The sequence below is a fragment of the Pararge aegeria genome, chromosome 5 (assembly GCF_905163445.1).
Source record: "Pararge aegeria chromosome 5, ilParAegt1.1, whole genome shotgun sequence".
Lineage (NCBI taxonomy): Eukaryota > Metazoa > Arthropoda > Insecta > Lepidoptera > Nymphalidae > Pararge > Pararge aegeria.
In genome coordinates, this window is record NC_053184.1 from 2,167,807 (window position 1) to 2,194,168 (window position 26,362).

The following is a 26,362-nucleotide window of genomic DNA, read 5'->3' on the forward strand; positions in this document are numbered from 1 at the left end:
CTAAACAGATATAACGAATCCATCTACACTAACGAGGATACAAAAATTATATTTAAGATGCACCAGCTAAACTAAGAGGTTACAAACTTTTAGCCTCCGTTTGTGTAGCCTTCCCAGCGTGACTTTGCCTCTGCATTCTGCATATTTAATGATATTAAAAAATATATATATATATACTACGACAATACACACATCGCCATCTAGTATGAATCCATCCATCCAAATATCCATCTATAAAGTAAGCGTAGCTTGTGTTATGGGTACTAAGATAGCTGATAAATATTTTTATGAATATAATATACAGATTGTTTATCTGTATATAGACACTGAAAATCATTCATGTTCATCACACACATTTTCCCGTTGTGGGAATCAAACCCACAGCGTTGGAAAGAAAGCAGGTTCGCTGCCCACTGCGCGTTTGTTGTTTATGAAAACGAGATCGTGTCGTGTATAGGGTTAAGAGTAATGTTAGGAATAATGACAATAACTGGCAACATCACCCAAGTTTATCCATAGACAACATAACCTTTTCTTTCTGAAGAATCAAGCTCTGTCAAGCTAAGGTGGTTAATTTTTAGAACTAAATAAAAATTGTAAATCAACCGTAAATTGCTTGGTAAAGTAATTAAACGATTTAAAAATTGTGTGTAGTGTCTAGTAAAGTTAATTTTTGTTTCTTGTTTTCAAGTTTTGTTGAGTGATTGGTATTTTGCGGCCACGTGCAGTGCTTCCTCGATTTTAATGTGCTGTTCTGTTTTCAGGCAAAATGACGAACTCAAAGGGTTATCGTCGTGGTACGAGGGACTTGTTCGCCCGCAGGTTCCGCACTCATGGAACTATCCCACTTTCCACGTACATGAAAGTGTACAAAGTTGGCGATATCGTTGACATTAGGGTAAGTACACACTGGTGATAAAGTAAATTAAATTTTTATTATTATTAAAAAGTTTCGTTATTCTTGAAGAGGGGTTTTAGCCATGGCAAGACACAATAATTCAGAATTATCCCCCTGAGGCCTATCAAGCTAAAACAGTTATTATTTTTAATTAAATTAACTGCTTTATTGTGCATATCTTTTGTATTGTAATCAATGTTAACAGTTGAATGTAGTTCTTCAGTTTAAAAGCCCCCCAGGCTGTTTTTTTAATTTATATTGTTATTTACCTTGTAAAGAAAGAACAGAACATAAGACGATAGATAAATAGATAGAATACTTTATTGTATCAAAATACACAGACATGACAGGTGAGAGGACAGATTGATGGGTGCTTGATGTACTTATTAAGGGGGTGCCTACCATTTTCAGACGGGTTATCTGTCCTGTATGAGTAATGGGAATAGGGTAGAATACCAGGGTATTCTACCCTATTCCCCATGTTAGTGCTGTACAATCTTGATCTTTATCAATCTACAACTTGCCCATTTCGTTTGCAGGGTAATGGTGCTGTTCAAAAAGGCATGCCACACAAAGTTTACCATGGAAAGACCGGACGAGTTTACAACGTTACAGCCCACGCTTTAGGTGTTATCGTGAACAAGAGGGTGCGTGGAAGAATCATCCCCAAGAGGATCAACATCCGCGTTGAACACGTCAAGCACTCAAAATGCAGAGAGGACTTCCTCAAGAGGGTCAAGGAGAATGAGAGGCTCCTGAAAGAGGCGAAAGCCAATGGAAAAATTGTCAACCTGAAGAGGCAGCCACAGCTCCCAAGGGCAGCGCATATTGTCAAGGGTATTGAGAAGCCAATGTTGCTTGCACCCATCCCCTATGAGTTTGTAGCCTAATGCAGAATAAACTATTTTTAAGCTATACATTTTTTTATTGCCTGTTTTATTTATGCTATTTCATTGTTCACACCAAATTTACAAAGGAAAACCTATGAAATCTGTTATTTACTATATAATGTTCCAAATTTTAAGGAAATATTTTCCAAATAGTGAAGAATATGGGTTGTCGACTTTGCCGCATAACAATTGAGACTAAATGGGGACCAAGTTCTATAGATAACCATAGCTACAATAATGTGTTATTTGCTATATAAAAGAACTTTTATTTGAACAGTAGAAGAAGAAACACTTTATTGCACGTATAACATACACAATGTAGACATGTAAAGGCGGCCTTATTGCTGCAAACCATCTCTTACAGGCAACCTTTGTAGATAGGACTTACAGCAAGAGAACAGGTTAGTGCCAAGATTGTTGATAGATATACAAAATGTAAAGATACAAATACATCTATAATTTAAATAAATATAAAATAGTAGAATTATTTACGGAAAGCATATCAACCCATTACCGGCCTGCTACAGGGCACGGGTCTCCTCCAACAATGAAAAGGGGTTAAGGCCACACTGATGTGAAGTCCACCAATCACTGAGTTCAGTCAATGGTGGACTTCACACACCTTTGATCCTTCACCGTTAAAGGAAGCAATTATTTGCTATAAATTGGTAAGGTCATTGAAGCCGATAAATCTCGGACATTTTTTTAAAATTCCTCTAAAAGTTTGCCCTGGACAGCTATCTCTCACCTGGTGATACGTGATGATGCAGTCTACGATGGTAGCAGGCTAATGTTAGGAGTCTAACAAGTTACCCATATAACATAGGTTTCTACTCGACATCGTAACGGAAAGCTAAAGCGTATGGCGATTGGCGGTACGTCTTTATCGGTAGGCTCGTACCTAGCATCAGTGGAAAAGTGGAAAAAAGTTCAGAAACCTAACCAGACAGAATTCAGAAATGATAAGATCTCGAATTGCCACGCAGGGATCAAACCGGGTTTCCGACCACTGCGCTTGGTTGTTGAGGAACAAGTTGCTGTTGAGGAATTAAAACAAACACGCAGAGAAGATCACAATTTTTTAATTTATTATGAAAAATATTTACAAATGAACGAAATCTAATAAGATGAATAATAATAGTTCATTCGATTCAGTGATCGAAACCAAACAAATCTCAATAACATATGCCTTTCCAACTTTAACAATATGGCATATACGTTAAATATATAAATTACTATGTTTAGTGAAACTTAACAACTAGCATCTCTGGATTGATAAAATAGTATATATCCTGTCTCAGATGATTTCTGTATATCAGATGTTAGACCGTAGAAGTCTTCTATAGCAGATGCATCAATTTTCTGGAACAAAAATAGAATATGTTTAGAATACGGCAAAAATAGGAAGTTTTTTCCGTTACAACATAGACTGGATGCAAGAGGTTTCGATGAAGAGCTATTGGAGATCACGTCAAGCGATAAGGGTGCCTGTGCGCATGTCTATTTTATTTTATGTTGTAGTTGTTGAAGAGCATCCAGTAGCTGTGGTTCTGTAAAAAGCTGATTATTAAACCAAAAGTTAGGTGGAGAAGTTAGCGTCAAGCGATAAAGGCAACTTCGCGCGTATGTGTTTTTAAAATTTTGTCAAGTACATACGTCCACTTTGTCATCATCGAAGAGCAGTCAGAAGCCGTGGCTCTGTACAAAGCTGATTATTAAACCATAACTTATGTGGAAGAGTTAACGTCAAGCGATAAAGGCACCTTTGCGTGTATGTATTTTTTAAATTTTGGGAAGTACATACGTCTACCATGTCGTCGTCGAAGAGCAGCCAGAAGCCGTGGCTCTTGACGATGCTGATGTAGTGCCCCCGGTTGGGCCCGGAGCCGCAGTGCACCACCACTGCCACCAGGTCGTACAGGCGGTCAGGGTTGACCGCGTCGTCCGACTGCGGAACATTGATCTAACATTACCATATACAGTGATGTCAATTCGGATTAAAATTGATTGTTTCATGAAAACGAAGACGTCGGATTTGTAAAATTTATACCGTTTTAGGTTGCCTAGAAGATTTTTATAGCGATAAGGCTGCCTATTACACCTAACGTTTGCTGTACTATTTTATGGTGAAAGTGTGACAAAGACAAAATTTGGGAATAAGCTATTCAACAGTTATCAGAAAGTAGTGAAACATCGTCTAATAACAACAAGTAGTTACATTTCATCTGTACTCATTAGAAATGCGAAGTAATCCAACCATTTCATTTACTTTTGACATACGCACGCCCATGAAGTTTCGTATGTCTTGAGCATGAGTTATTGAATCAATGACATACTTTTTGTTGCATTTTGTTTGGTGTTACTAATTAATCTCCGATAGTAAAAAGTGTTTTAACCATTGATCGATCGTAAAATCGAAAATGAAGTTTTGATATTAGAGTATTTTTCTACTATAAAGCACACTGCACAGACGATATATTGACAATGCTCTAAATATTGACAGTAATATCACGTGTGTATGCGGTCTGCCTAATACTTAAATACATTTTCTTACTCTACTTTTCATTATTTATTGACACCTTAAATAAAAAAAAAAATCAAAATTTCAATGTTTCTTAAATTAAAACCTAAATATTTTCAATTCCCTAACAAAAAGCTCTTGCAAATACATACCGTATTGAACAGTCGCAGTTCCAATGGGAAAACAACTCGATGTGACACCTTAATATGCCTATTATACTGTTCCATGTATTTGAACCTCTTCAGATGTAACGCCAGTATGAGGGGCAGCTTTTTAACTCGCATACGTTTCTGGGCCTCCTGGTAGCTACTGCAGTTATCGCATTTGAACTTGTTGTCATTACAGAGAGTTTCGGTATCGCTGAAGCATTTCAGACAGTGGGTTATACTCGTGTTCTGGTCTACGTCCACCTGGAAAATGAGATAAGATAAGGTCTAGTACAAATATATATATATGATTTCTTCAGTACATGAGTATATCTTAAAGCGGTGATAGCCCAGTGGGTAGGACTTCAACTTCACTTTTTGGGGGCAGAGTTATAAACCCAGCACGCACCTCTAACTTTACTAGGTTATGTGCTTTTAAGGCAATTTAAATATCTTGCTTCAGCAGTGAAGGAAAACATTTGTGAGGAAATGTGCATGCCAGGGAGTTCTCCATAATGTTCTCAAAGATGTGTGGGGTCCACCAATCTGCACAGGGCCATCATGGCGGCCTTGACCTTTTCTAATAATGGAAGGAAACCCGTGCCCTGTATTGGGCCGGTAATGGGTTGATATGATGATGATATATTATTCCACTACTAAAAATTAAAAGTCTATTTTGATTCGCCATTATTTTTCATAGAATATTAATCCCAAAACTAAAAAGTCTCTAACTTACCTGCAGAATAAACAAAATATTACTTGTTATCACTGCTAGACTGCTGAAATTTTGCCATAGGATACATGTTGTTCAATGAAAAAAAAAACAAAGTTTCCTGTGGGATTAGGAAAATTCATACAAACTTACTTGCAAGTCAAAAAAGTGTTCATCCTTACTGCTGACAGTCTCACAGTTCAGACACCGGGTCTCACTGGTAAGTGTACCCTGGAAGATCTCATGTACCCATGTGGGATCTGTATTCTGGCTCTGAGGTAATGTGCCATTGCATGTCACACCCTCTTTGTTACCATCTGTCTTTTGTAGCTTTAGAGTGCTCTGGTTTCTCTCAGCTATAAACATAATATAATATTACTGACCCAACAGACTTTGTTTAGCCCGTAAAAGAAGTGTTAGATTATAGTACCTAAAGCAATTTACCGGGTCCTATGGGATTATAAGTATTTTTTGCTGCATAATCAAATGTACTTTAACCAATTACTATACTTTGAAATATACTCTATAACCAATTGTCATAGCCGACGCGTTTCACAGGAGTGAAGAAGGAAACATAGAGTTATTAAGCAAATATCTTTACTTAATCAGACTTAAAGACAAAATTGATCTTTAAATGCAATACAGCTTGCACCAAAATTTCACACAACAAAATCTGGGTAAACTGTATAAATACAATTGTTTGCTGGAATTACCTTATCCATTACTGATAGGGTAATTCTAGTAATTTACGTAATTAAGATATGTGCATGAATAGAATTTCTGTAGGAACTTACCTAAAATTATTTCATTAATATGGTTTATAAGAAAATTGAGAAACTCGTGTGCATCTTGTTGCATGTAGTTATCAAATTCCTCTGAAACAATTTAAATAAATAAATGATTAAATTGAGTTTAAGCTAATAACAATTATGCTACTACATTTCAATTGTTGGGGAATTATACTATATTTTCTTTGACTTGCAATTGCACCTGCTCGTAGGTTATGATGTGAAGATGGTGAACTAACCTGTTAAGCATGTTGCAGTTTTATTAAACCCATAACCGTAATCGGTTTATACTCAACATCTTAATAGATTGCCTTATCGCTTAGCGTCACATCACCATAACATTATGCAAAAATCAAGTAGCCAAGAAAAATCAAGTATTTTATAAATTTAAAAAGCATATAATAATTTTCGGAACCGACAGGATTTGAACCTGCGACTCTCTGGCAATCACTGCCTAAGCGCTTTTTCCAATTAAGCTACTGCTCTCTTACCATCGATGCCAAAATTAGTATATGCCTTTTTACTACAGTCTTATAGCGACTGTACATGTAACATTTTTATATTTATAAAATTGATAATTCCTCCAAGTATAGGTAAAAACACTAATAAAAAAAAAACAAGTACTTAAGAAAAATCTTTATTTTGAATAAAATAACAATACAGCAGTGTTGTATCTCCCAAAAAGTATGGTTATTTGATTTGGCCTGTATAGTTATAGCAACATAATGTTTCTGAGATATTTTTGAATTGCTGTTACTAGTGATTACTAGTCCCAACATGGTAGCGTACAAATAGAGTAACCAATTTTAATTTAGGTTATTTTTTTTCTTTCCCTTGGAAGAAGACTTAATCAAAAGCTGTTATTCAAGAAAATCTGCTGGTTTAACAAAATTGTTCTAAATTCCAAATTTGTTAATTCCTTTAACTTTAGACTCAAGTGGGTTTAGTTAATATCAACCTACTTTGCTAAATAAACCTAAAACAATATATGTAAATAAATAGTTATAAATTCTACTTACCTTTTTCTTTCCTCAATCTAGCAATAAATTTCTTAGGTGCTATGGATCCCACTTTCTTCTTTTGAGTGGCTATACTATAAAATAAGTCTGCAAGGCATGTTAGTAGTGTTTCCTTGGTCCTCTTATTCTTTGCCTTATATTCGAGGACTTTCTCTCTAAATGGGCGGCAGAAATACAAAGCTTGAAGCACTGAATTACTGTAGCAGGTGTTGCCAAACTGAAAGAGAAAAAAACTACTAAGAACAAAGTTTTTTCTTAGAAAAAAAATTAGCATTATATGATGTAGATGGTTTAGTTATCAGTAAGAGCTAAAAAGTCTTGAGTTTAATTTTAAAACAAATTTAAATTATTGAAGCCCACTTCAGTGTGTTTATATAAGTCCTATATAACTGCTAGCCACAATTTTAGGACATCCAATTAGAACATACTGTTCGGTAGAATTCAATTAGACTGTCCAGAGTACTCTAATGTTAGTGTTTTAACAATAATAATAATCTAAATAATATACATAAACTGAAATGTGAAAAAAATCTAATGGTTTGACATCTTATCAATAGTAACACCACTGACAAATTAAAATTTTATAAGGTATATAGGAACCTACTTGAACTAGGAGTATTCTCCCATAGGGCACAAGAGGGCTAGAACCTAGAGTCGTAAAGCCAGGTATAAAGAAAGGATATCAAAAAAATGATTGGTTATCGTATTGTTTATAATAGAAGAGTTGCACTTACATTAACTAAACCAAAATAATGTTCGTTCGGTGGAAACTGCTCGGAGCCAATATCTCTCTCTAATTGTGATATATTTGCGCCCTGCAACAAAAACATGACACCGCTATCTTCCGATCATTGTACTAGAGATTCCGATTAGATACCTAGGTATTTGTCGTGCAATATAAGGTTATAATTCAGATCACATATCATTTATTGATGGACTTGCGGATGTGTGAACTCTTGCATCATTATTTACCTGTATTAGAAGATGTTTATTTTCATTCCTTTCGTAAATAATATCGAGTTTTCGCTTACCATTCTCTGTTGGAAGTTAAGGCCGAGATCCTGACATATTGACATTTGCAATCCTGTTGCCGCAACTTACAAACGGAACACGCGATTTTTAGCCAAGCGTATATTAATTGGAATACTATGCGGCTGTTTCTAGTTGCATACTTGGGTTTTCGCGTTGCGTACGCAAATTAAGCACAACACAAGTCAACTCACAGTCAACTCACATCCATGACAGCAAGTAAAGTAGTTAAATGACATTTCGTGTTTGGATTTTCCATATTCCATAGACAAAATTGCTACCACACCTTTCCAACGTCCTGATCGAGAAAAATATTAACAGGATTTTACAGATTTCTCTTATTTTCCCAAGATAAAATTTATGGCCGTCTCTAAAAAGAAAACTATTTCTATGTTTTAAATTACGATTACTATTAGAAATAAATTAAAATTCATGAGTTATATCACTAACCTGAAGCGGTAGACCTACGAGTTTTCTGGTATAACGCGCTACGTAAGCGTTAGCGGATTGGGATATATACAGTACCGATTACCTGTGAACGCGGTAAAAAAACTGTTTCCAGGATTACTTTCCCAACTTCAGAATATCTCGCATTAGAAAGATTTTAAGTGTAATTTTAATTCATAAATTCATTTAAGTATCCGGAAGTTTAATTTTTCTTCCACTACCAGCATCCCTCCATAACGGATTAGCATAAAATTATATTTATAATACAGTTTTGCTTATATGATGCTGCGACAACGTTAGGAACGAGAAGGCAGAAATGTTTATATAGAAATTTAATGGGAATTAAATGCAAAATTTTAATAAACATAAAATAAAGCCTCAATAGCCTTTGAAATTGCTTGTAATTTTATATAGATAGACCATAGACTTCATTTCATGTTAGGTTTCATGTCTGTACTCTGTGTTTTGTTTTAATATCTCATCCGTCATTTTTCATCTGAGAACACACGGGGGTGTAGGTATTGTTTTATCGAGAATCGTGCGAGAATCGAAATCCCTAATCGAAACAGGAATAGGGAACATTGTATAAACGTTGGTTATTAAAAATCTGTGCCAAGTTACGTGGAGGTGTTGACGTGGCCGTTTCCAGAAAGCCGCTGGAATTCTCAGCAGACTACAACTTGTTTCATACAAGTAAGTTCTCTAATACTGTTTATTTGATAAAATTTGCTGATAGTAATATATTTAACTCCATTAAATATCGTGGTAGAAATCGCCGGTACAATACTTGCGAACCTAAACATTATAGTTGCGGTAGACTTAAATTTCAAATCCAAGTAAGTACAATAGTTAACTAATATTTGTTTAGGTGATCTTAGTTAAATAGTTTCAGTTAAAGCGCAAATAGAATGTGTTTATTTAGCTTACAATTAATAGAGCTGAACAGTTTTAAAAATTCAATTAATTCAATGTATGTATTCACCAGGCAAATTCAGTATATACATATATTCAATTTATACAACCAACTAGTTATAACTTTGTTGTGAAAAATCATTGATCAGTATATATATACAAATAACTTTTAATAAATTTAATGTATAATTAATACCATAGTATCATAATTAGTACCATAACTAAATCGGTGTGTTTTTAAATTTGGAAGTCTTTTAACGTTAGAGATTTTTTTTGTAAGCATTTTCAATCTCCATTTTGAATGTGTGTAATAAATGTACCCTGGGTATTCAAATGGGTAACCAGTAACTTGTATGTCATTAAGAAGAAAAAAATAAATTAATAGAATTAATTCTTGCTGAATAAAAATTTTCTATTGTGTATAAAAATAGGAAAAGATTAAAATTTTGGGGTTGCATTTGAACTTGCATAAAACTTAAACCCTACATATTCATAGATATTTTTAAAATTATTTAAATAGGCAGGACTGGATTTTAAGTTATGTAAAAAAAAATATATAATTCTCTTATTTGCTTAATATTTAATGCACTCTCTTTTTTGATTTGCAGAAAAAATGCTGCGGCCACTATTCATAGCACTGACCATCACAGCCGTGATTGCTGGTGTGCGCAACCCTGAGGAGTCCAAGCGTATGATGGACCAACTCTCCGATGCAGAGCACTACAGGAGTGAGCTTCACAACAAGCAGTTTGACCATGATGCATTCCTCGGTGAAGACCAGGCTAAGACATTTGACCAGCTTCCACCTGAAGAGAGTAAAAGAAGATTGGGGTAAGGAGTCTTATTCTGCTTGCTTTTGAAGTGCTGGAATCATCAGCATCAACAAATCTGATAGGAGTCTTCAGCCATCGCTAGCTACCTAATGACAAAGGTGTGATGCTAAACAATTTAATGCTGCGGTACAAAGTTGTGTAGAAACAGCTTAGTGGTCTAGGTTTAATATAACTGCCATACCCCTAACAGGTAAGCTGGTTACCAATGGTTATGTTGTGTAAGGTGTACCAAATTACAAAGTCTTGTGCCACTTATTTATTTTTTATGAATATCCTTAGTATACTTACAGCTAGCCAAAACGTATACTAAGTCAGTTACAGATATACAATACAAAAATATTAGTTCATTTGTCTGAATATAATTTAGGAACTTAGCTAAACTTATATTAAATATATCAATTTGTTGGTGCTGAGCTTATTAAAATCAACTATGATGTTATTAAAAAACAAGAGCGGGGTGTATATCCAGGGGTGTTCTAAAATGCTTGAATAATTCAAGCAGATAAATAATTATGTGTTTTCTTCAAAACTCTGGATTATGCTTTGGCCAGTGATTTTTATTTTATATTAGCATTTGTCAATTTTTTTGTTGCGATCCATATATTATAAAGAGGCATGATTAATTACTTTTTATTTGTAACCAACTTATGTTTATTTGTAACCAATAAACAACTGATTTTAAACATTCCTTTTTGTCATTATTGTCAGGCATAATATATTTTAATCCTTTCAAAAGCGTCAGCTTAGTAAGTGTCAGCTTAGTACAGCATGTTATTGGGTCACATAATTAAGGGGATAATGAAAAGTCAATATTATGGAAGGGGCCTCAAGTATCAACGTGGCTGAGTGGCGTGCACTTCATATATGTATGTTGCATTATATAGCATATATGTAGCACTGCCTACCCCAAAATTTTTGTATGTATCATAAAGAAGAAGGATTTTTTCTATTTCATGCCATCCTCCTTATTTATGCATAACCTGGTCAAAAAACTCGTGCACGCGAATGAGGTGGCTAATAGAACATGTAACAACCTTCAGTTAATACGGGTGAAATCGCGGTAAACAGCTATTAGTAAATACAGTAGATATATATAATAACAGTAACAATAAATACACCACCGCCGCGTTGCGTCGCTCGCATTGGCTTTAGGGTGTTTCTTAACGCACCAAGTTTCTTATAGTAATTTTGCCTCTTTGAGTTAGTAGGCCTTTGCCCTGCAGTGAGACATTAATAGGCTGAGGATGATGAATGAATTGTAGACACAAGAAATTTTAACTGGGTCACTGTTATAAGATGAGAATAAGTGACATGCAACTTCCTGTAGATTATCTTTTGCAGTGCATTATCTCGCCCACTAGGAATCTGGGTTAGTTAAACTAGGCGTATGCGGTAGCCGGCTAAGATCTACAGAGCTATTTATAAATTGTTTAAAGAACTTTAATACCTTTAGTTACGATATAAAGTAGAGGTTTCCATGCAATCCTATCATACAAACTTAATCGGATGATTATTATTGTTTATTGTATTAGATAGAAAACTAAGCAAAATATTTATCCCTAACTAGCAGTCCCTCACAACGTCGTCTGCGTTTATATGAGGGACAGCTACGGTTGACTTTTAAGCGATAGACACACAACGATAGTCTTTTAACCTTAAAAGATAGACATATATGCTGTCGCGGACTTTTTTTAGATCTTTTAGAGGTGAACAACTTTTTCATACATGATTTTATCAATACTTTTAACGTAAGCGTTAACGCAGCGCAGCGCAAGCTCTCAAATGGAAAAAAAACCCGATTTTGGAACATTATTTATTGGTGCTATGCTCCTATTGGTCTTAGCATGATGATATACATAGGCGTATAGCCTTCTTTGATATCCAACACTGAAATAAATTTTCAATTCGGACCAGTCGTTCCTGAGATCATCGCGTTCAAGTAAACAAACAAACAAACTCTTCAGCTTTATATATTTATTTTAGAGCACTAACAACATGCATATTAGGGATTTTTAAACATAGCACACACACAAAAACATGGACTGATATGCACGCCAATGACAAGTGCACATAGCATTTACAAAGCGTCATGTAAACTTAATTTGCAAAAAAAAATACACAAAATTTAAGCTTTATATTAGTATAAGATTACTTAGGACCTCAAGAGTAATACTATGACTTACTCATATGCTTGCTGTTTTTCTTGCACATAATCGCAACAATTAATATTTTTACGATGGGATCTTTCCCCGTTGCGTAGCCATCGTTTTTATGTTTATTTCTGGTTATGGAAGAGCGGTGTCTTCTGACACAGGGGTAGTATTGATTTAGTCGTATGGGATTTTCTAAGAATAAGCGTTTTAAATTATTGTATTATCTACAGTGGTATTAATACTTACTACCTTTAGAAGAAGGCACCAGCCATAGGCGTTCGCAGTAATTTTATTTACCCAAATTACTTCAACGTTATCGCTGATACGTCGTCGATACTCGAAAACGTGTACTAATCTCACGCTTTTATAATATGATTCCTAAGGTATTTTGGACCTGCCAATGCATAAATTTAAAGAATAATTAAAAAAAAACATTTATTGCGAGGTTACTATATAATTGATGAATTTCTTAATGACAAGGTTGCTTGGAAGCATCCGTCCCCGCTTTCATCTCTCACAAGATAGAAAAATTGATGTTAAAATGTAAATAGTTGATGTTGCAAAAGAGCAACTGCTGAGTTTTTTGCCGGCTTCTTCTCGGTAGAATCTGCTTTCCGAACCGGTGATAGAATAACTACAAACAGACCGACTTGAAGTTTCAAAAGTTTATTTATTTATTTATTTGTGAAAGTGCTTATATTAGGCCTACTTTAAATAAATGAATTATGAATTTCGCATTCTTTTTTAAAGACCTGTAGGTAAATCTTTTAACTCTTTACTAGCTAGCTCTTTTTTCGAGCTCATTTGCGGGCTACTCATGTCCAGCTTCAATAAACTTACGCGGTACCTATGAACGCATTATACCTAGATGCCTATTTACAAACTTGATTTTAATAACATCGCAAAAAAGTTCTTAAAAAAGATACTCTATCTGAAGTTAACTGACCTCTCTTATCGGTAGTTACCTAATTAACACGTCATGATGTGTATAGCAGATGATTGCCTCGTTGGTTTATTAGAGCATTATTGACTGCAAGATCGCGAGGGTTCGATTTCCGTGCCGGCAAATATTTTTTTGTCAATCATAGCAAACATATTCATAATGCTTGTGTTACTCATATGCTTGCTGTTTTTCTTGCACATAATCGCAACAATTAATATTTTTACGATAGGATCTTTCCCCGTTGCGTAGCCATCGTTTTTATGTTTATTTCTGGTTATGGAAGAGCGGTGTCTTCTGATACAGGGGTAGTATTGATTTAGGCGTATGGGCTTTTCTAAGAACTTATTCTATATGTTTTTAATTATTCATATTATCTACAGGGGTATTAATACTACCCTTAAAAAAAGGCACCAGCCATTAGCGTTAACAGTAATTTTATTAACCCAAATAAACTATTTTTTAATTAAATATTTTTAATAAAATTTAATTTAATTTTTTCTATTTTATCGTAACGGAACGTTAAATCTCTTAACGGCACGTTTGTCGTTAGAATAGTAACTAGCCACGGCGGTGGTCTCCCTCCAGACCAGATTAGAAAGAATGCGGCGGAATGCTCAGGGCTGGGCCAGTAGGTCGTCAAAGTTCGTAGATTATGAGCAAACCTACTCGTTGAGAGAGGCGTTCAGTCCAGCAGTATAGGCTTATATCCGCTTATATCGCGCTCTACTTCAAAGCAACCCACGGATCCGCAAGTATGTGACGGTGAGGTGATTAAATAAATAAATAAATGTACTAAGACAATACACACATAGCCATCCAGCTCCAATCCAGTGTTATGTTATGCTAACATGACTGATGAATATTTTTATTAATACTATGTAACATAAATTTGCGATTTCCCGTCTCTCATGTATTATTGTGTACTATTGTTAAGGTTACCTGGCAGAGATCACTTTTAGTGATAAGATCGCCCTTTGCTTTTAATTACTTCTTTGCTACGCAATAAAGATGTTTAAATAAATAAATACTTAGAATATACATATAAACACGCAGACACTGAAAAACATTCATGTTCATCACACAAACTGTATATCTGTATATTATAAGTATTTATGTGTATTATATTCATAAAAAAATATTCATTAGCTATCTCAGTACCCATAACACAAGCAACGCTTACTTTGGGGCTAGATGGCGATGTATATTTATTTATTTATTTATTTAAACATTTTCCAGTTGTGGGAATCGAACCGACGGCCTTGGACTCAGAAAGCAGGGTCGCTGCAAACTCCGTCAATCGGCTGTCTCAATGGTTTGACATAGTAACACCACTGACAAATTTAAATTTTATAAGGTAAATAGGAACCTACTTGAACTAGGTCTCCTATAGGGCACAAGAGGGCTAGAACCTAGAGTCGTAAAGCCAGGTCTAAAGAAAGGATATAAGAAAAATGATTGGTTATCTTATTGTTTATTATTGAAGAGTTGCACTTACATTAACTAAACCAAAATAATGTTCGTTCGGTGGAAACTGCTCGGAGGAAATATCTCTCTCTAATCCCTATGTATATAATGTCAATGTAAGTTTGTTTGTTACGCTTTCACGCTTAAACTACTTAACCGATCCTCATGAAACTTTGTACGCATATTCTTGGAAGTGTTAGAAGTAATATAGGATAAATTTTATCCCGAAATTAAGCTTAGTTCCATTGGGAGAGGGGATGAAAGAGTTTGACGATTTTACACCATAACTCCGACAAATTATAACCGATTTAAATAATTATTTTTGTACTATAGAGGTTTATAATATGTGTTTAATTTTGCTCAAACTTTGTGTTGATCTGAATGTGGTTGCAGATAGAGGATAGAACTCCTCAGCGGACAGCAGCGAACCCCTAATTTAAGGCTTAGCGATACTGAATACTGTATTTTTTTTAGAGTTACAACTAAATTGAATGCATGAAATCGAAAAACAAAATTAAGCGCAGACGAAGTCGCGCGAAACAGCTAGTTGTGATATATTTGCGCCCTGCAATAAAAACATGACACCGCTATCTTCCGATCATTGTACTAGAGATTCCGATTAGATTCCTAGGTATTGCCGAATATAACTGTTCTTATGTTTATAAATTTGTTCCAGAATGATCGTTGATCAGATAGATTCAGACAAGGACGGGTTCGTTTCCCTTGTGGAGCTCAAGGACTGGATCCGGTACACACAGAAAAGGTACATTGAAGAGGATGTGGACAGACACTGGCGGCAACACAACCCTGACAATGAGGAATTTATTACATGGGAGGTATGAACGATTGTACACCATATAGAAAAAATGTAAATAAAATTTTTACGAAAAGTATACAATTTGGCGGCCTTATCGCTACATAGCGATCTCTTCAGGGCAACCAATGGCGTCAAACTCAGCTCAAGAAGAGCGGAGTGTGGCGCATATAAATAAACATATATATTTTCATATATACCTATATATACATACATATATATAATAAACTTACAATATATTAATAATTGGAGCTATGTATACGGACATCATCGTCCTCCTCTCTCATCGGTGAGACAAAAACTCAATACCTATCTCATTTTGAAGGTCTCCCTGGCTGGTTTTAAGTGAAAAACTTAACTTGAGAACTTATAATTTCTGAATTTTCTCTGGTGTATTCTGGTGGGAGGTCTCGGCCGTGGCTTACCGCCCTACCAGTGGCGTGCATAGAGGGCATGCACATGTGTATGTATAACGTATGCATTCGGGGCAGCGCCAAACCGGTCGCTCGTATCTACTGAGCGACGCGATGGCTCGCAGTACAGAATTACCTACACTGGGTTTATTAGTGTACTATCTGCTGTATACTGTATTGCTTTTTAATGGTTAATATATGATATTGTATATATTTAAACTTATGAGATTTTAGAGGAATGTGCAGCGTCCAAATAAACTCATGTGAGTTTCAGGATGCGAAGAATAATAATTTTAGTAGTTTGTTTAATAAAAAAATAAATAAAATGCAGATCATATAAAATGAAGAGAATCCCAGTAGGAGTTTTAAAAACTTAAGGATAAGCATTGTAAGAGTTATATAAAGTCTACCCTTAAGTATTTATAACTCGTACTGAATATTTTCTTGTTTTTATATCATCTGCATACCCTCTATGCACGCCACTGCACCCTACCGACAAAGATCGGTGCTCCAGATGTTTATGGGCGGCGGTGATTACTTAACACCAGGTGACCCTCTTGCTCGTTTGCCCGCTATTAATATATAAAAAAAAAAATGCGCCGCTAAGCGATTTAACGTTCCAGGACGATGTCGGGTATAAACCTGTTATATTTATTTTATTTATTTAACTCTTTATTTGTACACCACAATGAAGTTAGGAAAATAAAAAAAACAAAAGAAATACAAAGACAGAAGTAGAATACAAAAGGCGGCCTTATCGCTAAGTAGCGATCACTGCCAGGCAACCTTTGGATTAGGACAAGATGAGAGAGAGCGGACAGGTGGTGTAAAATTATTATAAACGTACATTCAAATAGCTAAATACAAATACATAAACAAAATTGCACAAATAAGAAAAATATAATAAATAAATATAAAATAATAAACTAATATATACTCAATCATACACATATATGAACATATAGATAATAAAAATAAACATAATCAAGGTATAATAAATGTTAGGGTTTGGGTTTAATATAACTGCCATACTCCCTAATTGATTAGCCATCTTGGACTGCAATCGTCACTTACTATCAGGTTAGATTGCAGTCGATGGCTAACTTATAGTTGAATATAAATAAAACAATTTTAGAATTGAATCCAGGACCTCGTGATCCATAATAGCTCAGCATCCTAATAATCACTTGACCAACGAGGCAGTTATTAACATCGTACATTTTACTTCACTTCTAGTCCGCGACAACGAACGGTTCCATTGAAAAATTTAAATTTCGAAAAAACGCATTCGAAATTGGGAAAACAGAAATGAAATTCATTTATTTAAAGTAGGCCTAATATAAGATATTTGATAGTTGCTTGAATGCTGAGTTCCAAAAAACTCGGCATTTGCTCTACTTAGAAACGGCGCAATTGCTCTATTTTGATAATATAAGCTAATTAGAAATAATTCTCCGACATTTTCTTCAATATATTTTTTTTGATTGTACTCTCTTTACAAATGTTCTTACAGATTGTTATTCGACTTCAATCACCCATAAATTATCGACTTAAATACAATAATATGAAACTTTTTCTTTCAGACGTACAAGAAGAACGTGTACGGGTTTATGAACGAATTGAGTGAGACTGACAAAAAGACCCAGGAGGGCTTCACTTACTCAAACTTGCTCAAGAGGGACAGGAGGCGCTGGGTGTATGCTGGTAAGTAATAGTTTCGTTAATGCACTTAAAAAAATCCAATTTGCGAAATATACGAGTTCTTTTCTCAGGCTGTGGATTGAAACGGAATATTTTTAATCATGCAACGCGGGTACGGTACTCATAGACGTAAACTCCCCGCCCGTGCTTGTTTTAACTTTAAGAAGAAGAAACACTTTATTGCACGTATAATATACAGGGAAAGAAACAGTAAGGAGTATACAGAACACAATGTAGACATGCAAAGGCGGCCTTATTGCTGCAAGCAATTTCTTACAGGCAACCTTTGTAGATGGGACTTACAGCAAGAGAACCTTTAATAGTTTCTTGCTGTAAATGACAAGATTAATCTACATAACACTACAGATTGTCTTGTTGATCAAATTACTTTTTTTTCAAGGATCAATTTTTTATGTTTAGACATGATGATGGTGAGTATATATGATGATGGTGATGATTAGTCATCACCATCATCATATATAATGGTGATGATTAGTCATCACCATTACCGGTCCACTACAGAGCACTGGTCTCCTCCCACAATGGGAAAAGTTTAGGCCGTCGTCCACCACCATGTGATCACCTGCGCGGCACTTAACTTTTGGGGAAGACAACTTTATCTTAACCTTGGGTATTTGGCATCGGTAAGGTAAGGTAAGGGTAAGGTGATCGCGGGAGCGTAAGTATGGCGTAAGTATCATTTGGGCTATGATGCCCCCATAGACTAATACCAAGAAAAACGTTGGTTTCTCAACAGACACCGATCAAGACGATGCACTTAACAGGACGGATTTCGCCAGTTTCCTCCACCCAGAGGACCACGGTGGTATGAAGGATGTCGTCGTGATAGAGACTCTGGAAGACATCGATAAGGATAAGGTGAGGATATGGCCGTTTCCATAAACAATGAATGTATTTTAGATAGGGTGTCCTAAGCAGATACATAACTTAACCCCATCTCATTGTGGGCCGGTAATGGGTCAATAAGATTACTACTTTAAGAGAAATACCTGTATAAAGATATATACTAAATAAACTAAGACAATACACACCTCGCCATCTTGTCCCAAAGCGTAGCTTGTGTTATGGGTACTAAGAAAACTGATCAATAATTTTAAGAATAACTAGCGTACCCAGCCCGCTTCGCCGGGCTAGATTTTGCTTTATTTTACTAAATTTTTAATTTAAGTCTCATAATATATTAAATCATTTATTTCTCTTCTATTCTCTTGAGCGGGTGAAGATCATTATCTACACCCATGTACACCCAAGAATAGAATATCATCATAAATAAAAGCTGTATTTGACAGTTCAAAAATAGGAGAGCTCCGATCGTCACCAAACTTTACAGGATTACCCGCCAGGTCAATCCGGAGATTCCCTGAAAGTTTCATTGAAATCGGTCCAGCCGTTTCGGAGCCTATACGGAACATATCCACACACTTTCTCTTTTATATATATAGATACATATATACAAAACACTTCGTTCAATAAGTGAGTTATGAAATTAGTGCCACTAAAATCTTTGGTGTTACCTACCTAACCACTTTCACATCTTATGGACAATTACGATAATGTGTTCTTTAAAAGTAAACTTAGTGTCAAACGTAAAACCTAGATCTATAATTATAATGGAAACAATCTTGGAATTGCGTATCAAGTGGTCTGTTTTTAAAAATATTCTGTCTGCTATTTAAAATCATTAAACATTTTTGAAGCACCAATCTCTGATAGAGGTAATATTTCTTTGGAAAAGTTTATTATCAATGTTCTTGATTTTACGATATACTCTTAGCTTTATAAGATGGCATCGGCGAAAGTGGAACATTTGTGCTGTAATTGTATGCTGTGACATGTAAACTATGTATGAAAAGAGAGAGTAGGATTGGCCCCAGATAAGATCCTTGGGGTATGCCAAGAAGCTAAAAGAATCCTTAGATACTAAGGTCTTAATTTGAAACCTGCTTAAAAGTTTAAAAATATAAATTCAAAATTCATGTAGGCCTATATGTAAGCTACGAGGGTTCCAAACGCGCCCTTGTCTAAGAAGAGCCCACTATAAACTTATTACGTTTTATATAAACTTTGAATTTATGAAATTCGATGTACCAATGGAAATCCATACCGAATGAAATCTTTGAGACATCTCGAAGATATCATTCGGTTATTTGTTATTAAATAATACACAATCGCCCTTGAATAAATTAGCAATTTTATGTAGCCTAGTAAACCGCACAATGAGTTAATTTTTGTATCTAATATTTATATTGTTACATATAATCCATCTTCCTTTTAATGAGGTTTGTCTTTTGACCTTGTCGTTTCACCTTGCTCACAGGACGGAAAGGTGTCTTTGGAAGAGTACATCGGGGATATGTTCAAGCCGGAGGAGGGTGAAAGTGTAGACGACGAGCCAGACTGGGTCAAGCAGGAGCGCGAACAGTTCAATGGATACAGGTATCATCACCGTGATCATTCTCATCACCATCACCACCATCACCACCATCACCGCCATCACCGCCATCACCACCATCACCACCATCACCACCATCACCATCACCACCACCACCACTATCACCATCATCACCACCATCACCATCATCATCATCATCATCATCAATATCATCATTATCATCTGAATCAACGGCGTATAAGTGGTGATTGCTGAACATAGACATTTTAATAAATAATAATAAATTTGCTCCGCCCGGTGCAATTAGGTATTTATGTAATGTATATTTGAGTGAATTAATCTCTGTATCTAAGTAAGTATATTAATGTTGTGTTGGCTCACTATATATATTCATCATGTATACGGGCGAGAGAGTAAATCTCGAAATATCTACTATCTCTCGGGCTGGATTTCATGGTGAAAGCGGTGTCTCCTGGTTAGAGGGTTTGGGTCTGGTGAGAGCAGTGGCCTGCACAATGTTTTTGATTAGGGTATGCACAAAGGAGGAAGATGCCATAAAATGGATAAATCCTTCGCATTTATGAGTTATACAAAATTTTTTGGTTAGGCAGAGCTTTTGTGCATGTATGATGTGCACGCCACTGGGTGAGAGTGGATAAAAGTCGTCTTGAGAATAGTTGCGTGCCTTTATCGAAGATGGTGGAGCCTGGTTTGGTAATAGATTCCGCGAAGCTGCGTAGGCTGTTAACTCAATGGTTTATCGACCTTCGAGATCTGAAATTGGCCTTCACCTAGCTTTTCTTTATCACTATCAAATAATTATAAGCGTCACGGTTCGCAAGCTGTTCGGTGTAATTACAGACGCATGAAGCTTAACACACTCGTTGATGGACACAAGGCGGCGTTGCATGACGCATTGCTTGCATGCCTTAGTGTCGCAATGTTTATAGTCGATGTTTTTCCACTCACCATCACGTGTGCCATCTGCTTGGCCCGTCAATTATTACTAAAAAAAAATGGTCGTACGCAAAAACGCGGGCGGGTGAAGGCGAACGTATAGCACGTGCCCGTGGTCGAAAGCTTCATATATTTTTTAATAGAGATACACGAGCAGATGTACAAATTCTAGGGTCCAAGGAAATTGATAGTTTTTTTTTTTTTTATTATTCCACTACAAGTAAGCCCTTGACTGCAATCTCACCTGGTGGTAAGTGATGATGCAGTCTAAGATGGTAGCGGGCTAACCTGTTAGGGAGTATTGGTAGTCATACCCCTAATAGGTTTCTATATAGGCGACATCGCACCGGAACACTGAATCGCTTAGCGGCACGTCTTTGTCGGTAGAGTGGTAACTATAGTCGTAAAAATATAATAGGCCCGTTTTGACATTTGTCATCGCGACGTAACTAGTTATGGAACCATAGGACTCTGTACTCGATACTCACGATAAATCAATTCAAGTTTGTATCAGTACTGGATTGATATTATTATGTATTGTAAAGTGTTCGTTCGTTCAAAGTATTCCTTTAACTTCACAACCAATACGCGTGACTGGCTGTTGATTATACGTCCACTTTTCAACATGCTGAAACAGAGTTAGTACTATATAAAAACAAACACAAAAATCGAGTCAAATTACTATGTTTAAATTAATGTCCAAAATAGAAGGGAATATTCAGTAAAAAAATGGTTACAGCTCTAGTATAAAAAAAAAAAGACTGAGAACGTAACTGTTTTCGGAACGTTTCGCAACAATTATAAATTGCATGCTACTATGAAGTAAGCGCAAAAAGAATACTCGCGATATATTCTTTCGTATTATTTAACGTCCCAAAAAAATTTACGTATTTTTTAAAACACTGTATGTAATTGATTTTTATTTTTTTTGTTTCTTTCAGTTTCGTTCCAAGTTATATTCTATGGTCTTGCACAAATGTCAAAACGGGCCTATTACATTTTTACGACTATAGCCACGGCCAAAGCCTCCCACCAGAAAAAGCTATTGAAATTAGGTTTTTTTTTAAATATTTTTTGGTTTCCAGAGATACAAACAAAGACGGTTTCATGGACGAGCAGGAAGTCAAGGACTGGATCGCGCCGGCGGAGTTCGACCACGCGGAGGCCGAGGCGAGGCACCTGGTCTTCGAGGCGGACTCCGACGCCGACGAGAAGTTAACCAAGGCGGAAATCCTGGATAAATACGACCTGTTCGTTGGCTCCCAGGCCACGGACTTCGGCGAAGCTTTGGCGAGGCACGACGAGTTCTAATAGAAAATTCATTCTAGGCGATTCTACAATATTCTCATTTCTTTATAACCTTAGTGGCAAGTGTTAGATTTTCTAACTACGTTTACTTATTCGATCGCGTGAATGGTATAACCGCTATAATCGTAATGCGCCATCTAGCGTCAGTATTGTACAGGCAGGTTTCCCAGTATTGCAACCAGATGGCGTTCTTTCGATCAATAAATCGTAGTTTTAAACATTCACGCGATCGAATAAGTAAACGCAGTTAGAAAATCTCACATTAGGCACTCTGGTTTATAATTTTAAAGTCATGGCGTGCAAGTAGACGAATTATGAAAAGTGGCATAAAATCTTTAATATGAGTTATCGCAGCTTTAGGGTAGGCAGTCCTTTTACGCTTGTATGAAGTGCACGCCACTGTTTTAGCGAATTGCACAACGTTGCGTAACCTTGCGAACAATTTTTGTAATTGAAAAAAAATGTTTAACTTCATTATATAAGCCGATAGACGTCCACTGTTGGACATAGGTCATTCGTGGGGATTTCCAAACTGTGCGCTCTTTTGCCACCTGTTCGCAAAGTATTGAAAAGTTTTCTTTACGATTCAGTTCGTTGATGATTAAAGTCGCTATGGTGTGCGAATATACTTAATTATTTTGGTGAATTCGATTATTTTATAATAAATCCGTTTTGTTTTTCTTTTTTTTTGCCATATTAGATTTTATGTAAGATTTGGTAGCTTTTGAATTCTCAGAATATATTTTTTTAATACTAGATCTGACAGAATCTCCTGAGAAGGGCGGATTTTACATTTTTTTTTTAAATAAAGTCTTTTAATTAAGAAATAAATAGGCCTAAAATGATTAGAACCGAAAGCAGTAGAGCCAAACAATAAAAGTAAAGTTATAAAAAAGGAATTAAGGAATAAATTTAACACATAAAAATAATTCCTATCAAAATATAAAACTGCCAAAATGTTACTTTTATTTCGAAGTTATTCTAATTTTATGATTTAAAAATCGTCCTTAATTATTTTACTATTTACTTATATTGTAAAAACTTAATATGTAGCTAAGAATCCTAATTATAATTATACCAAAGTTTTATTCGAAACGAATGCTGTAATATTATTTAATACTATTAAATTATATTTCTTTGGTTATATTAATATTGATTCGATTTGTATTCAATATTAAATTATACTAATATTCCATATTACTTAATGCATTTATTTGAATAATAAATAATTAATAGCTATAATTAAGGTTATTTAGATTAAGAAGACTAATTTTTTTATATGTATTTTAAGGAAAATGAATCCTTTATGTATTTTTTAACTAAAATAAATTTTATAAAGTTATTGTGGTTTTTATGTTTCTTTTGCACCCTTATCCACCCTATTGCGTCTTAACTGAAATTATATACAAATTCAAATTAAATAAATATATATTCATATATATGCATATAATAGGCACGTATGAAGCGTTCATACATATATGCTTACATAATTGTAAGGGGATGGTGATCATTTCGTTCGGCAACTTAATTTTATGTCATAAATTATTTAGACAATGTATGAAGAGATCAAAATTTTACGTCACGAATTCCGGTTAAACGTTTGTTACGATATGTACCTACGTAATTTTTGAGCCACAGATTAAAAATACAGAATTAAAAATTATTTTTAATAAATTATTTAAGTTATAATAATTTGATTTTCGATATTAGAATAATACATAAAAATAACACTTAACATTAATTTGTTATTAGTGTTAACATCCCTAGTAGTAATCTTAGTTAAAGTTTTAGAAGTAGTAGCGCATTTTGTGACAGCTCGTTCGGGGAAGTACTACCAATTTTTCTTTTTGGCGGTGTAATTACAGGCGCATGAGCCTTAACACCTACTCCGCAGGTTGATGGACACAGGTTCGACACTTTGAACGTCTCTTCCCTTCTCTCTTCTCTCTCTGGGCTTGTCTCCGTACTGGGTCGGTCGGAACATCCCGTTGTACGTAGTGCCACTGGTACGCCGCCCCGCTGGGTCACTCCAGCCAGCCGAGCTCACTCCAGAAGCTTAGCAGGCCGCCCAGGTCGCCAAGTGCTTCAGGGAGTGATGCTGGGGAGCCAAGGTATGCGCGTTGTTCTGCTACTCCTCTACATTGGAGCAGTACGTGAGTCGGTGTTTCATCTGGCTCCATGCATGCCCTGCACAGAGGACTGTCGGTTATACCTAAAATGAAAAGGTGTTTGTTTAGTGGGCAATGCCCTGTTATCACGCTTACTACCGTACTTAGTGTTTTCCGACTTAGTTTTAGTAGTTTGGTTGTTAGTCGTGTGTTTAGGTTTGGAAAGACCTCCTTCGTATGTTTACACTCATTTCCGTTAATCCATAGACACTTTGGACGTATTACTTGCATGCCCTGTGAAGTGTTGCTCTGTTTATAGGGGATGGTTTTCACTTACCATCAGGTGGAACGTCTGCTTGGTCCGTGAATTATTACTATAAAATATTGGTGTCATGTCGGGGCGTATAAGTCTGAAGCATAAAATGATGGTTGAAAGATTGCATAAAATTGCAATGTTTTTCAATGTTGTTGGCAATTAGAGAAGGTGTAGGTAAGTTCTTTTAAAAATGGAGGCATCTGATAAGAAAAGATTTTACTAATATCCTTCCATAAAAAAGCAATCCTCAAATTAAATATGTGGGTTACTATTAAGCACCTGTTTGGTTCAATCACGTGCGACTGAAGCCGTCTCGTTTTCGTAAATAGGTACCTACACATGGGCGTACAGATGTACGTGATGTAGATCGCGAAAATGGCTGAACTCTCTTAAAAAATGTACAGACGGACAGACAGACAAAAATAAAAAAAATATATAGTTTTGCCTCAAGTATCGATTTTAGAGGGCCCTTTAAATAAGTTTTCACAAAACACCCGCGGACGATCTGATCTAAAATAATCTCACTTGGCCTTTCCTAGATATGAAACTGGGTACGCCCGTGTAAGTACACACATCTCACACAGTCGAGTACGAGCCGTGCTACCCTTAAATTCTGCGAGTCGAGTGCCAAGAGGTTCCTAGAAGTGTTTGTATTGGAGCGGACTAATTTATGAGTTTGGTTCACGTCAATAGCCAGTTGAGAGCTATTGGTTCTAGCGTTTGGCATTAGGCTCGTAAGTTTAGTTATACCTACGTTGACAAGTAAACGTAACGCATTATTCTATCGCTATTTCGTTTAACTTTTTACCCTGTTATTCTGCCATTTAAGGTCAAATCTTCTATCTTACCTACTAAATCATTTTAAAACTACAATAAAATAGCGTTAATTCAAATCAGTCAAAAATGAACTAAATATTGGAGTGGGATTATGTTCAAAGCGTCATGCACGAAGCCCCCTTTCTGCTGCGAGGTACAAAAACCTACACTGCAAGTGCCTACCTACCTACTCGTTAAATTTTAAAGCCAACTCAGTTGGCGTACACTTCATACATGCGCAAAAGCTCTGCCTATCCTAAAGTTTTTGTATAACTCACGAATGCGAAGGATTTTCCATTTTATGGCATCTTCCTTCTTTATGCATACCCTGGTCAAAAACTCTGTGCACGCCACTTGCTTGGTTGCTATAGTTTTCCTTTTAATTTCGTTATTTAAGCCACGTACAGTTTTCATTATGTAGGTAGGTACTGCTGCCAAAAACAACTAGTCTATGCATGCTTTGAGAAAGACGAGAAAAAAATCAATGCTCTGAACCTCCTGTAGGTACCTACACATAAAGAGTTACGTCATTACGTGTAGGTACAGGCATCTTTAAAGAAAAAAATGCTCGTTTTGAGTAACGACGTTGCCTCAATAAGTAACGCCCAATCTTAAAAGATTCCTAGGCATACTGCAACTGATCACCAAAGTTATCACCTTGTAGTTTTTTTTTAAGCCACTCGGGAATATATTTACGCATCCCACCGGACAGGTGGGTATTTGGTACTCCACTTACGTAATACCCACTAAACCCTAGTGGC

General features: G+C 35.8%; 3 protein-coding genes across 6 annotated transcripts; 2 read left to right on the forward strand and 1 right to left on the reverse strand.

The window, feature by feature from the left end:
- Positions 1 to 447: 447 nt before the first annotated feature.
- On the forward strand, positions 448 to 1,823 carry LOC120624130 (60S ribosomal protein L21). Of its 2 annotated transcripts, none has more exons than XM_039890494.1 (3): positions 448 to 566; positions 765 to 898; positions 1,438 to 1,823. In XM_039890494.1, the coding sequence occupies exons 2-3, from the start codon at positions 770 to 772 to the stop codon at positions 1,786 to 1,788; spliced, it is 480 nt and encodes a 159-aa protein (XP_039746428.1). In that variant the 5' UTR covers positions 448 to 566; positions 765 to 769; the 3' UTR covers positions 1,789 to 1,823. The 2 variants fall into 2 exon arrangements, with proteins under 2 accessions (XP_039746428.1, XP_039746429.1); XM_039890495.1 differs by having other exon boundaries at positions 525 to 619.
- Positions 1,824 to 2,854: 1,031 nt separating this feature from the next.
- Positions 2,855 to 8,216, reverse strand: LOC120624096 (ubiquitin carboxyl-terminal hydrolase 46). 2 transcript variants are annotated; one of them, XM_039890448.1, is made up of 8 exons: positions 8,006 to 8,216; positions 7,709 to 7,789; positions 6,975 to 7,191; positions 5,962 to 6,042; positions 5,321 to 5,523; positions 4,462 to 4,719; positions 3,593 to 3,736; positions 2,855 to 3,150 (listed from the first exon to the last, which is right to left on the reverse strand). In XM_039890448.1, the coding sequence occupies exons 1-8, from the start codon at positions 8,048 to 8,050 to the stop codon at positions 3,040 to 3,042; spliced, it is 1,140 nt and encodes a 379-aa protein (XP_039746382.1). In that variant the 5' UTR covers positions 8,051 to 8,216; the 3' UTR covers positions 2,855 to 3,039. The 2 variants fall into 2 exon arrangements, with proteins under 2 accessions (XP_039746382.1, XP_039746381.1); XM_039890447.1 differs by having other exon boundaries at positions 3,593 to 3,751.
- A 719-nt stretch (positions 8,217 to 8,935) lies between these two features.
- On the forward strand, positions 8,936 to 23,450 carry LOC120624054 (calumenin-B). Of its 2 annotated transcripts, none has more exons than XM_039890380.1 (7): positions 8,936 to 9,143; positions 9,971 to 10,193; positions 15,432 to 15,591; positions 17,566 to 17,686; positions 18,441 to 18,562; positions 20,022 to 20,140; positions 22,139 to 23,449. In XM_039890380.1, the coding sequence occupies exons 2-7, from the start codon at positions 9,976 to 9,978 to the stop codon at positions 22,362 to 22,364; spliced, it is 966 nt and encodes a 321-aa protein (XP_039746314.1). In that variant the 5' UTR covers positions 8,936 to 9,143; positions 9,971 to 9,975; the 3' UTR covers positions 22,365 to 23,449. The 2 variants fall into 2 exon arrangements, with proteins under 2 accessions (XP_039746314.1, XP_039746315.1); XM_039890381.1 differs by lacking the exon at positions 8,936 to 9,143 and adding an exon at positions 9,150 to 9,286 and having other exon boundaries at positions 22,139 to 23,450.
- The last annotated feature ends 2,912 nt before the right edge of the window (positions 23,451 to 26,362 follow it).